This window comes from Miniopterus schreibersii (assembly GCF_964146895.1).
Source record: "Miniopterus schreibersii genome assembly, chromosome: X".
Taxonomy (NCBI): Eukaryota; Metazoa; Chordata; class Mammalia; order Chiroptera; family Miniopteridae; genus Miniopterus; species Miniopterus schreibersii.
In genome coordinates, this window is record NC_138104.1 from 91,140,381 (window position 1) to 91,153,450 (window position 13,070).

At 48.2% G+C, this 13,070-nt stretch overlaps 1 protein-coding gene across 1 annotated transcript; it reads right to left on the reverse strand.

The window, feature by feature from the left end:
• Positions 1-320: 320 nt before the first annotated feature.
• LOC308551070 (melanoma-associated antigen E1-like) lies at positions 321-12,225 on the reverse strand (the record flags this gene model as incomplete). Its single annotated transcript, XM_081125425.1, has 2 exons — positions 321-1,299; positions 11,189-12,225. 2 exons carry the CDS (start codon positions 12,223-12,225, stop codon positions 321-323), a joined length of 2,016 nt encoding a protein of 671 aa, XP_080981551.1.
• Positions 12,226-13,070: the final 845 nt, after the last annotated feature.

The following is a 13,070-nucleotide window of genomic DNA, read 5'->3' on the forward strand; positions in this document are numbered from 1 at the left end:
TGAAACTTTTGTAATTTGCAAATCACTAAATAAGATGAAACTTTTGTAATTTGTGTTACAGAACAAATTTTTAAAATCTCTTACTCTTAAATCCCATTCACAGCAATAAATGTTGGAACATATCCTACAGAAATTTGGATTCTGAAGCTACTTAAACCTTCAACTATAAGGAAAAATATTTTTTAAAGTTATGTTACGACACAGAACAGAAACAAATATGTTATATACTGTGCTGTCTCCAGCACCACCCCCACATCCTACTCCTCAGAAGGTGGACTTCTTCTTTTAACAACAAAGTGAAGAATCTGCCTGGAACTCTCCTAGGGGTGGGAGGGGCCCATGCCTGTGGCCCTGGAGCGTGCCCCGGCCATGGCAGCGTTACGTGCCCCGGCCATGGCAGCGTTACGTGCCCTGGCCATGGCAGCACTACGAGCCCTGGCTGCAGCTCGGGCTCTCTCTTCCTCATCTCTCAAAGCCTCCTCATAAAGGGATGGGAAGGTAGTGGGGACCGTATCACAGATTTTGGCCAAAAATTCCAGCACTTTCATCTTCGTAGTTTCGGTGTGGGCTCTTGAACCCCACAGGAACTCGTAGCTCGGAGGATCGCTGGCGGGCACTTGGCGGTACTCCAGGTAATTTTCTTGCACCAAATTCCTGGTGATTAGCTTCTTAGGCTCCCCAAAAATGAAATGCTTCCTCCCCGGATACAGCCCCATCACATTCAACATTTCCCAGACCAGCTCTTCAGTGGCGCAATTGCCATTCATAAAGATCACGCTGAGAACAACCAGCAGCAGCCCCGTCTTGGGGACCCCTCTGTCATTATTCAGCATGACATCAAGGCTCAGGTTCAGCTTGTTGACAACGACATAGATGTGCTGGTAGGGATCCGCTTCCTTCATTTCAAGGCCGAAGACCAGCTCCAGGTGCTGAGAGGCACTCCTGAAGATCTCAAGGAAGTTATTCCTATCCATTTGGATAACATTTCTCAATATCTCTCCCTTGGTAATGATGGGCTCTTTGATTTGATACTTGTAAAGCAAATAATACACCAAGAGATGCACCTTCTCATTTAGAGGATCTCTGCGGATCTCAGTGGTGGGCAGCACCCGGGAGGATCTTGGCCTTTCCTCCACCTGGTGGTTGGCGCCTTCATTCAATCTTGGTGTGGCCTGAGCACCTTCTAGATTCTCGGGCTCTTCTTGGGCCTGGTGGCTATTTTCAGGGGCGCAGAGCTGACCTTGAGGCATGATGACTTTCAGTAAAGGCAGCAGGCTAGTGGGCAGGTGACTCAGTGACCTAAAGGAGAGAGGATGAGATTTTGGGGGCCACTTCAAGAGGGAGATAAAACCTTGGCTTTATTGACGGCCGCCTCTGCAGGTTTCCTTGAGAGCACTGCTCCAGGAACCCACAGGCTGCTATTCCCTGATTTGCCTCTGCCCTGAGGATCCTGTGGAAATAGCTCAGTTGTGCCTTGGCTTGTACCTACCACATCTGCTTGGGGCTCACTAGAGCTTGGAGCAGTGGCGCTGTTCTGAGTTAGGGGATATTTCAGTTCACATTAAGGGCCTTCCTTTCACTTTTGACAGGACTGAAGGTCCCTGTGCTCTACTGTTCTGGTGCTGACCACTCATTTCAAAGCCATCATCACACTGAGGCCCTGCAGGAGGACCAGAGGGAACCCCACCTTACCACACCTGCCCAGGGGTACCCAGGGAAGAAAGCACCGGCAGAGCTCTGCGGGGCCTATCTATCCTGGTGTACTTAAGGGGCTCGTCCTCACTCAGTGCCCTCACTTTTACTTTTGGTAGGGCCTGGGACTCCTCCCCTCTGTTGATCTAAGACCTGCAGCCGCGGAGCAAAGCCCTCCTCCAGCCCCTGAGCGTCCAGAGGAGGAAGTCGGGGAGGCCTCCGTCTGGCATTTGTGGCCTGGCTGCACTTCTCACGGGCACAGAGGTGTCCTTGGGGCTGATGGTGCGGCTAGGACTCTGACCCCCACTGTTCTGAGATCGGTGGTGCCCTCAGTCCTCACACTGACTGCTGGAAATGCCTGGGTTCCCTCCCTTTAACGACAGCGAGTCTGCCCTCTTAGACCAGGCTCCATCTTCCTAAGCACAACAGAAGGGGGTGCTTCAGCCTCGCACCCGTAACCTGGGCGTCCCGCGGCTGGGAGCAGCGGGGGGCTTTGTGACGTCCCCTCCCCGGAGACCTCGCTCAGTCTCCCACCCGTGGGAAGAGCTCCTGCCTAAGCTGGCCTGGCCTACTCCTCCCGGCCAAAGGTACTCGGTGCCACTGGGACACCGGCGACGGGAGTCAGGGCGGCCCTCGGGCTGCAAGCAGGGCGCGGCTCTGCGAGGCGCCTGCGCTCGGGCTGTGCGGTCCCCCAGGCCTCCCCCGGGGTTCTCGCCTTGCTCCCCGTAGGGCCTGGGACCTGTCCCCCTGCTGGCCGCAAGCCGCCCCCCGGCCCGATGCCCTCCCCGCCTCGGCGCCCTCGGAGGACATTTAGAACGTTCTGGGCCGTGGCCATGTCGCATGGTGACTGTCTAATGACCCCCCCCCAGGGCCCACACCAGGAGGACAGCTCTCTGGGGGCCCTCCCATGGGTCTGTACCGTAATTCGAGGCGGGGCCTGGGGCTCCTGCGACTCTCGTCGGGATGCTGTCCTCAAGGTGACGCTGTGACTTCCCTCGGACACCATAAACGGAAGTGGGGCGCGTCACTTCCTTAAACCGCCACCTGGTGCCTCCCGAGGCTGGCAGCGGGGGGCGCGTTCGGAGCGGGGCGCGTTCGGAGCGGCCTGAGAGCGGGCGCGAGGCTCCCTGTGACCGAGGCCTTGGCGTCCCTGGGACCCAGCGTCGGCTGTCAGGGCGCCCCACCCCGGCCAGCTTTGCCTGGAGTTTGCAGGGCCCAGTGGGGGTGGCTTTGGCCTGGGCTTTGGCTCTTGGCTTTTGGCACTTTTTCCCTCCAGGCAGGTCCTGGGTGTCCTGTCTCTGGTTCACGAGCCTCATACCAAGGCCCTCCCCATGTCACTCTCCAGTTAGCAGGGCATGTGAGCCTCACAGCCACACGGGGCCTCCCAGGACTTACAGGAAGGGAAGCCACTGTGCTGCCCGTCTGCTCTGGGGTGGGTGAGCCCTCAGAAACCAGACAGACTCCTTTGCTTTACTCGCGTTGATGCCTGAGACCCCATCTCTGTGGCCCTGAGGCCAATACCCAGGTCCAAAGCCTGCAAATCCTGAGTCCCCAGAGGGGACACTCAAAGGGCAGTACTGCGGGCAATCCTTACACAGAGCCTGATAGGACTAAAAGCAGGGGTTAGACGCTGTGGGGTCCACTCTCTTCTGGGGTGGGGGTCCCTCAAACTCCATCAAGGACCTTACCAGGGTCTCTCTGACATTACCCAGACTCTTCACCTTTACTTCTGTAAGGGCCTAGGATTCCTCCATCTGCTGACAGTGTGACAGGTTGGTCCATTGTCTTCACTTCAACGTTTTAGGTTTTATTATATTTACTACAGATATTGTGATGACTTTGGGAATGGCTAGCACAGAATCTTTTTCTTTTTTTTTAATTCAATCAAGTTGGAGTTATTACAATAAAAAAGACACAGCTTTGGACTCCACATATATCTGTCACCCCCTGGCAATTTAACAAGGAACTACACTGACCACAATGGTTCTCCATTCAGCCTGTGAATGTTTGCATTGTACACCAGCCCCTACTCCAGTCAATATCTGGTAGCAACATAGACCACCAAACACAGCCAAAGTGCATCTGCCTTCTGCTGTGCAAAGAAGTCAGGAACCATGGGAGGCCATCTGAGCTGGAATAACACCTGAATTGTTTTTCAAGACATGCCCACACTCAGCCTTTTATTCCCAGACTCACTGAGGTAATTAGCCTTAGGGATTCCCCCATCCAATTTTTCCCTTCTTACAACTGCACATGCCCTTCCACTACTCATTGGCAATACTTGCCCTATTTTAACTCTCCCAAATCACCAACCAATCTCACCCACTTGCACAGCCTCAATCTCAGCAGCAGGAGTGCCACATACACGTGGGCAGAAATAGCATTTTCCACTTGGCATCAAGACAGCTCTCAGCCCTGCTACACTGGCAAGGCTACAAGAACCCCCCCAGAGTAGTGAGAAGATGTAGCTCTCCCAGATCCCATCAATAACATAATTTGGTGGGTGGCACAGGGGAGCTAGCTAAGCTTTGCCTGACAATGGGCAGGGAGCGTTTTATCGTAGGAAGGCGCATCAAACCTGCTTCTGGTACTTTGATCCAATAAATCTAACCATGCAGATCACTTTACAACTTGAAGCTGGTAATGATCATTCAGAGATTCCCTGGCTTATCCATATAAGTTGCCTGGTACCTTCCACCAGATTCTCCACTTTCTCTCTTTTTCTATCTTTTATTGAAGCCTGCATACCCATCGTTGACTGCCAGCTGCCCTGGGCTCTCTGGGCTTGTTTTAATATATGATCTCTCTAGAAATTGCTCTCCTTATCCTTAGTTATTGATGTTTTCCTGTCCAGGCTCATTTACTGGGGCACCTGGTCATTCTGACAAATCTTTGCTTCTCAAAATAAAGGGAAAAGTTTAAATGACATATCAGAATTCTAGGAGCATGTGCCCAGAATTATCCTGGTAATCATGACATCGCTGCAGAAATCCTGCTTCATATGAGTGAGGGATTATGTTAATTTTCTGCTCAAGTTAATTACGAAACAGGGAAACACAAATTAAAATTGAGACAATATAATTGCAGCCAAAATGTTGCCCTAAATTTAAAACTGATAAAATAAAATGCCTGCTAGAACGTTGGGTATTCACATAAATTAATTTGTGAGAATATGAATTGGTACAGCATTATTGGAATACAATTTCAGAAATATTCAGATACTCACAATCATCAAACTATTTTCACTTTAATCCAATTCGTGCATTTCTGTTTCCTATAAGCAAACATCCACATTTGCCCAACAACCACAATCAGTGATGTTGATATCACAATTCCATTAATCATAGTAACAAATGAGGCACAACTTATGTGTCCATCGGGAGGAGAATGGGCACACTGTTTATTGCACACACGCTTGAGAATTCTAGGGGGTCATTAAAAGAGTGAGGTGGATCTACGTGTGCTCTCACAGAAAGATCCTGCATTCATTTTGTTCAGTGACAAGGACAAGAGGCAAAACATGATGTACACTGTTACACATGTATAAAAACTCACAGTGTCTTTTTCCTTCGTTTTCTTTCTTTTTTTCTAATTCTGTCCTTCCAGTTTGGACATGTTCTATGTGTCTCAATTTCCTTACCTAAAACTAGGGATACTGGCTGTCCTTACTTAATAGGACATCAGAGAAGGATTAGAAAAGATAGGTCAGAGAAAAGGCCTTGGCGTCTAGTAAGCACTCAATACAGGGGTGGGCAAAAGTCGGTGTACAGTTGTTCATATGAAAAAGACATGCAGGTTATGATAATTAAATCTCTTTATTAACTCTGTGTTTCATGTACTGACAACTGTAAACCGACTTTTGCCCACTCCTGTACATATTGCATGAATTTATGTCAATGATTATATTCCAGGAAAATGTTCCCGTTTATGCTGTGGGTCTCAAGCTTCTGAGGTCTGCCACTGAGAAGCTTGTGGTTCATATTCTACAGTGAGAGAAGCTTTGTTTTTGCCTCTCAACTGAACATTCCTTCTCTACCTGCTGAGCCCCACACCTTACTCCTTCAGCCACACCTCAGTTCGTATCTATTAAAAGCTTGTATATGTAACATGCGGGGAGTGGATATGGAGAAGAGTAGAGAAATGTCAACATGAACCCTCAAGAACTTCTGATCTGGCAGCAGTGATCAGACCTGTTATTCACAAGTGAGGTACAGTGTAGAGCAATACAGATAAAAACTTATGGTAAGCTGGAGAGAGAAAGGGGCTCCCACCTCACTGTGATCCCTCAGGAGTTTGTCTCAGTGCTCACTGAAGACGTTTTGAAAGGGAGTTCTCAACAGTATTATTCTAGCACATATATGTAAGAAAAAGTCTAGACTAAACTTAAAAATTATGCAGATAAGGTTTTTATTTGTGGTTACTTAGTATGGCCTGAATTTTACAGGACCATAGGAAGGAGGCAGGATTGTGATTATTTTGTGTTTTTAGAATTTTTTAGCATCAACAATATATGCACTTTCTGTTGTAATTAGCACTTTGCCAACAGGCCATTTCGGGCCAGAACTTGCCCGTGCAGCTGGCTACTTTTCCGCACTTGAATACTTGTGACTGGTTAGCAAGGTGTTTAAAATTACTTAAATTAATGTAAGTGCAGACATGAGTTGACCTATAGCCAGTCAGCAACTTTTGGACACGGAAACATGTGTATACTCACTACCGGTCAAGAAGGTGTTTTAAGATATGTAAGTAAGACTAACAAGAGAAATAGTAGCTGTGTTCTATTCAGGTAAGTAACTGTTCATGAACATAAGGGAAAGAGCCTAAAATCTGAATGGCTTAACGTTACAAAAGTTTATTTTCACGCACATTAAATCTGGCATGGACAGGTGTGGTCTAGGCTGTCGTGTGGCCCAGGAATGAAGGCTGTCCCCATTCATGTGACGCCACATCTCAACACAGGCTCTCAGTGTTTGCTGCCGAGTTGAACAGAAAGCAGAAAGTGGCTTACTGACTCTCAACTGCCCTGTCCGGAAATGATAAACTTTGCTGCTGTTCATATTTCAGTGGCAAAGGTTGTCACAAAACCCTTCTTAATACAAGTGGACTGGACAATATCGTGTCCTCAGGTGTCCAGGAAGGAGAGCAAGACACAGCTCAGATGAGCACTTGCTGTCTCGCCATCAACAGTTACAGAGCAGGTGATCAGTAAGTGCAGCACTTATAATCTGTACACAAAAATCCTCTGCATCCTTGGAGAGGTTTCTGAGGAGGCCCAAATTGCCTTGCTACACTCCCAATTTTTCTCATGCCTACTATGTGACCAGTGTTTTCAAATACAGGATAAAACCAATTTCTAAAGGACACTGTAAATCTCAGCAGGGAGGGCTCACCCTTCACTCTATAGCAGCTTTTTGCACTGACCTTTTCTTTCTTTTATTAAATTTATTTTATTGTTAAGAGTATTATAGATGTCCCCCTCCCCCCAGCACTGACCTTTCAATAACCTCTCTAGTCCCAATACACAGAGAATTCTCTTCTTTCTCTTGCTGAGTGGTCAAAACACAACTTGTGAGTCTCTGCTCCCCACCACCTGAAGAGCATGCCTGAACACTTGTACAGGTGTCTTCAGGCACACTGAAAAGCCTGGGTTTTTCCCTGGGCCAGATACAGACAAGAGTCAGGAGAATTGAGGTAAATCATTATTTTTGTCTTATCAAAGCTGGCATGTCTGCCAGGGAGACACTTTCTACCTTGATGGTAGACTGAATAATTGCTCCATGGAGATGCCCATTCCTTGTCCCTGAAACCTGTGAACATGTTATGTTACATGGCCAAAGGCACTTTGCAGATGTAGGAAGGGTGTGAAATGGACTTTAAAATAAAGATACACTGGATTATCTGGGTGGGCCCAGTGTAATGACATGAGCGCTCACAAGCAGAGAACTTTCTCTGGCTGGAGCCAGAAGAGAGATGCAGCAGAGGGGAAGGAGGAGGGGTTCCTCATGAGACAGATGCAGTGTGCTGTTTCCCAAGCAGAGGCCCACATGCGAGGACGGGAGAGGGGCCTAGGGAACTGTGGCAGCTCCTGCTGGCGGTCAGCAAGGAAACAGACCTCGGTCTTATTACTGAAAGGACTGAAATCGGCCACCAACCTGCAGGATCCTGGAAGGAGGCTCTTCACAGAGCTCATGATCAGAGAGGCCCTCCAGCTGAAAGTTTCACTTGGGCCTGTGAAAATCCGAGGGAAGAACCTAGCAGAGCATCCCAGCCTTCACCCCTACACAATGTAGATAATGCCTACCAAGTTAATAACTATGTGCTGTTGTAAACCTCTAAGTCTGTGGAAATTTGTTACAGCAGCTGTAGAAAACTACTATAACCTGCTGAGAAGACTACAGGGCCTGTTAGAATCCAGCCTCTGCCCATGGTTGCTGGACAGTGGTTTCCTCGGGCCTCCCCATCTACCACGTAGGAGGGAGGCTTTGTTTCTTGGTCACTTAGTTAGGCTCGCTCATCAGGGTATGGATTTAGTGGCCTGTCCCAAATAAGACACTCCTTTAAAATTCTACTGCAGGAAATACAGTCAATAATATTGTAATAACTATGTACGGTGCCAGGTGGGACTGAAAATATCAGGGGGAGCACTTTGTGAAGTATATGTTTGTCTAACCACTATGCTGTACACCAGAACCTAATAGAAAATAATACTGACTGTAAACTGTAATTGAAAAAAATGTAAAAGAAAATTTACAAAAATTTACTGCAATTATCACAGTTGTTTCAAAAAGTCCTCTTTAGCCTCAGGATTATAAACCAAGGCCCGGCAGAGTTCATGCAAAATCAAAGTCTAATTACCAGCTGATCTGGCTAAAAAACTTTGAGTGTGGTGGAGGCAGCCAGAGGGGCTGGGAGGTGTCTCAGCTTCACAGTCCGAAGTGAGTAATTGCGTGGAAGGGGCTGCTGCTGTCAGAGGGGCCCACAGTGATGGGCGGGATGGGCAGGGAGTGGGATGCTCCAGGTGGGGAGGGCAGGGGATGCGGGCTGTGTGCTGCAGGGGAGCAGGGTGCAGCCTGCGGGGGATGCGGGCTGTGTGCTGCAGGGGAGCAGGGTGCAGCCTGCGGGGGATGCGGGCTGTGTGCTGCAGGGGAGCAGGGTGCAGCCTGCAGAGCACGATCAGAGAAGAGCTGGCTGGCAGGACAGGCTCCAGTCTGCACAGGAGGCACCCTGGGGAGGACCCAGGGAAGGGCGCTGTCACGCAGGAGAGGGCTGGGCTGGGCACCTGTGCTGGGCCCAGGGCAGAGCGAGCTCTCAGGGGGCCGTGGGGGGCGAGACAGGAGAACCCCGGGTAAATGAACCCGCAGACAGTCCCTGAATTGTGGGGGTTTTTAATCCTCACTGTAGTATAATTATTCCACTGATTTTTAGAGAGTGCAAAGGATGGAGAGAGGGGGAGAGAGAGAAAGAAAGAGAGAGAGAGAAACATCAGTGTGAAAGAGACACATGGATTGGTTGCCTCCAGAACACGCTCTGACCAGGGTTAGGGATTGAATCTGAAACCCAGGTATGGGCCCTTGACCAGGAATCAAACCCACAACCCTTGTGTGCACGGGCTGGCCCTCTAACCGCTGAACCACACCAGCCAGTGTTCACCTTCATTCTTTAGGCCTCCTCTTAGTACTTTAGCCCAAGGTCCTTCTTTTCACTGCCTGAGAAACACTGTGGAGTAAGGAGAAGAGAAATGAATTAATACACAAGTCCACCTTAAGCCGGGAGGAGTGGAGCAGTGTGGGCTCTAGAAGTATCAGACCAGGGCTTTGTTTTCAGGCTTCTCTTAGGAGCAACATGAACTCATGAAAGTTGTAAAGCTATGTGTGCGTCGGGTTCGTCATCTGAAATGGGCTTGGTCCAGCCATCTTGCTCCCTGGCTCATGTATATCTTGTGAAGTCAGGCTGCTGGAGTGTAATTAATTTATGGAAGGCACCTGGTCCAGTGACTGGCATGTATTGGGTCTTTGATACTTAGCAGTTATTAGTATTACAATTCTAACCTCAAACACCACCAATCTCACGTCTTGGAAGTTTTAAATTATTTTTATCCTGAAGATATCAGACAACATACAGCCCTGTAGGATACACCACACCAACACAACCAAAACGCTTCTTACCAAGTAAATTAAGTAACTTGCTAAAGAACATTTTAAAATAGTTTATAAGCAATTAAGAAAAACTTCCCAAGGGATACATGCAAGGCTCCTGTAAAATGAGTCAAGTGCCAACTGGTTCACTCATCAAAACATCTATCCCTCACTTTCAGTTTGCCAATTACACTCAAGATAACCTAATATAAACACCCTATAAAACAGTGAGCTCTGTCTTTTATAGCCCAAGGCAAAAAGGGCCAGTAGGGTGGCATTTGGGCATCACATGTTAAGCCAGCATCACCGTTACTTCTCAGATGCTCTGTGGAGGGAACGTATCTTAAAATACATAGTTTGTGGACTTTCACCTGCACTGGGGCAAAAGAACAAGACACATCCCATTCCTCTCTCCCTGGAAATTTCTCACTGGTTAATTTATGACCTTTAAGTGACTGCTAGAAGCAGTTTCCCATTCCAGGCTTTAGTCTCTCAACTCTGGATTCACCTTCGAAGGGACTGGCCATGGCCCATCTCTTCCACAGCCTCCTCACCTGAACCACCACCCAGCTTAACATAAAACTGACGCACACCAAGACTCACAGTTTCTCAAGGCTTGCCCAAACCCACTTGCCTCTGGGCACTTACACTTGACTGCTCACATCTAGATGCTCCAATTTCCTCTCTCCTTCTCTGGACTTGTCCTTAGTCTTCCTAATCTGACAGCTCCTCCTGGACTGTAACATGGGCATGGTGGATCTTGTTGATCCTGACCCAGAAGTAGCACGAAGCCTCCCAAAGAGCAGATGCTCAAGGAATGTTTGACAAATAAATGAGACAGTATGCAAGAAATCTAATTTATTATGATGAAATTAGGTTAACATTCTTGAATAATCTAAGCACATCCAAGAATATATCACTTAATATTACAGAACAACAGACTATAAGTGGTAAGAGAATGCAAAAATGTATTATTAGGGTAATTATAGGATGCATGAGGTACTGAGAAAATTCTAAATCATAATATCCTTTCCCAAGTAAGAAAAGGATTTAATAATTTTTTCATTTTGTTAAAATTTATTTTAATAGTTGACATACTAAAATAGTAAAACTCATACTCTTAAAATTCATAAACATCAATAAATGTGTGACATATCAGTCATTAACTCAGATTCAGAAGTTAGTTAAACCTTCTATTAAAAAGAGCAACATTTAGACAAATGTCCAAGTTATTACATAGAACAGGAAACACAAACATGTTATAAACTGCCTTGTCTCTAGACCGACCCCAACCCTTCCACTAATGAGAACATTAGCTGTTCTCCTCAAACACATGGTGAATAACCTTCCTCAGCATTCACTTGGGGAAGGAGAAGCTGGTGGCCACAGCCTTGGAGCGCGCGCTGGCCTTGGCAGCATTACGAGCCCTAGCTGTAGATCTGGCCTGGGCTCTCTCTTCCTCGTCTCTCAGAGCCTCTTCATAATGGCGTGGGAAGGCACTGGGGACGGTGTGATTAATCTTGGCCACAAACTCCAGGACTTTCATCTTGCTGGTTTCAGCGTGGGCTCTTGAGCCCCACAGGAACTCGTAGCCTGGAGGATCACTGTCAGGCACCTGGCGGTAAACCAGGTAATCTTCTTTCACCAAATTTTCTGTGATGAGCTTCTTGGGATCCCCAAAGATGAAGTGCTTCCTCCCAGCATGTAGCCCCATTATATTCAGCACTTGCCAGACTTCCTCTTCAGTGGCGCAGTTGTCTGCCATGAAGATCACGCCCAGGATAGTCATCAGCACACCAGTCTTGGGCACACCTCTGTATTCTCTTGAATCACAGCTTAGTTCGAGTTTGTTGATGAGGACATAGGTGTTCCTGTTGGGATCCATTTCCTTCATATCAAGGCCAAAGACCAGCTCCAAGTGCTCAGAAGCTCTCTTGAGGATCTCATGGAAGTTATGCTTGTACGTCTGGACTACATTTTTCAGCATATCTACTTTGGTAACAGGCTCTTTCCTTTGATACTTGTACAGCAGGTAGTGCACCAACACAATCACCCTTTCATCCAGAGGGTCTCTGTACCAGGGCTCAGTGACATCATCGACATGTAAGGCATTTAGCATTTCCTCCACTTGACTGTCGGCAACTTCAACAAATCTTGTGCTTGAAACAGCTGCAGCACTAGCAGTGGTGGAGTGGACTCCCTCAAGCACTTCAGGATTGCTGGGTGTTCCAGTGGCAGGTGAACTCTGAGGATCATCTTCGAAACCAGAAGATGTGGGAGAAGGGGATTCTTCTTCCTCTGGTACAGTGGCCTGAGCACCCACTGGATCCCTGGCGTCTTTTCGGGCCTGGCGGCGTTTCTCACGGGCACGAAGCTTACTCTTCTGTCCCCGAGGCATGATGACTCTGGTCAGGGACAGCAAGCACTAGTGTGGGAAAGAAGCTGACCTGGAGGAAAGATGAAATGGTGTGATACCCTTTGCAGGGAGATACCGCCTGGGGCTTTATTGACAGCTATCTCTGCAGGTTGACTTGAGGGCACTGCTCTAGGAACCCTCCAGGCTCCTCTTCTCTGAGCCACCTTTCCCCTCAGGACTCTGTGAGGGTGACTGGAGTTTGCCTTCGGCTGCAGCTTTCCAGCCCTACCTGGGCCTTACTGGAGCTGATACCGTGTCTGACAAGTTCAGGCCCTGTGGAGCCTCCCCTGTTCTTGAGTGGCAGATGTTTTTCTCAGTCTACATTCAGGGCCATTACCTCCACTTCAGCAGGATCTGTGGTGCTCTCTCTATTGAACTACTTTGATGCTGACCCCTCATTCCAAAGCCCTCACCTCCCTGACACCCTGGATGAGGAACTGAGGGGTACCTCATCTGAGCACACCTGCCCAGGGATACCCTGGGATGACGGCAATGGCAGAGCTCTGTGTGACCCTCTCCATCCTGAATTAATTTGAGTCCCCACTCAGAGTCCTCACGTTGGTTTCTTGCAGGACCTTGGACTGCTCCCTCAGCTAGCCTTAGATTTATCCCCTTGGACCAAGGCCATCATATTCCTGAAAGTCCGGGGGCGAAGTTTAGGAAGGCCTCAGTTTTACATATCTTCCCCAGGGACCCCGCCAGGGATATCATATGTAGGGCTATGTGAAATACCTTCTGTTCTGTGACGAGTGGTCCCCTCAATCCTTATGTTGCTTATGTGGCTTCTTCACTTGACTGCCTAGTATCTTCCCTTCTGCAGACTTGAG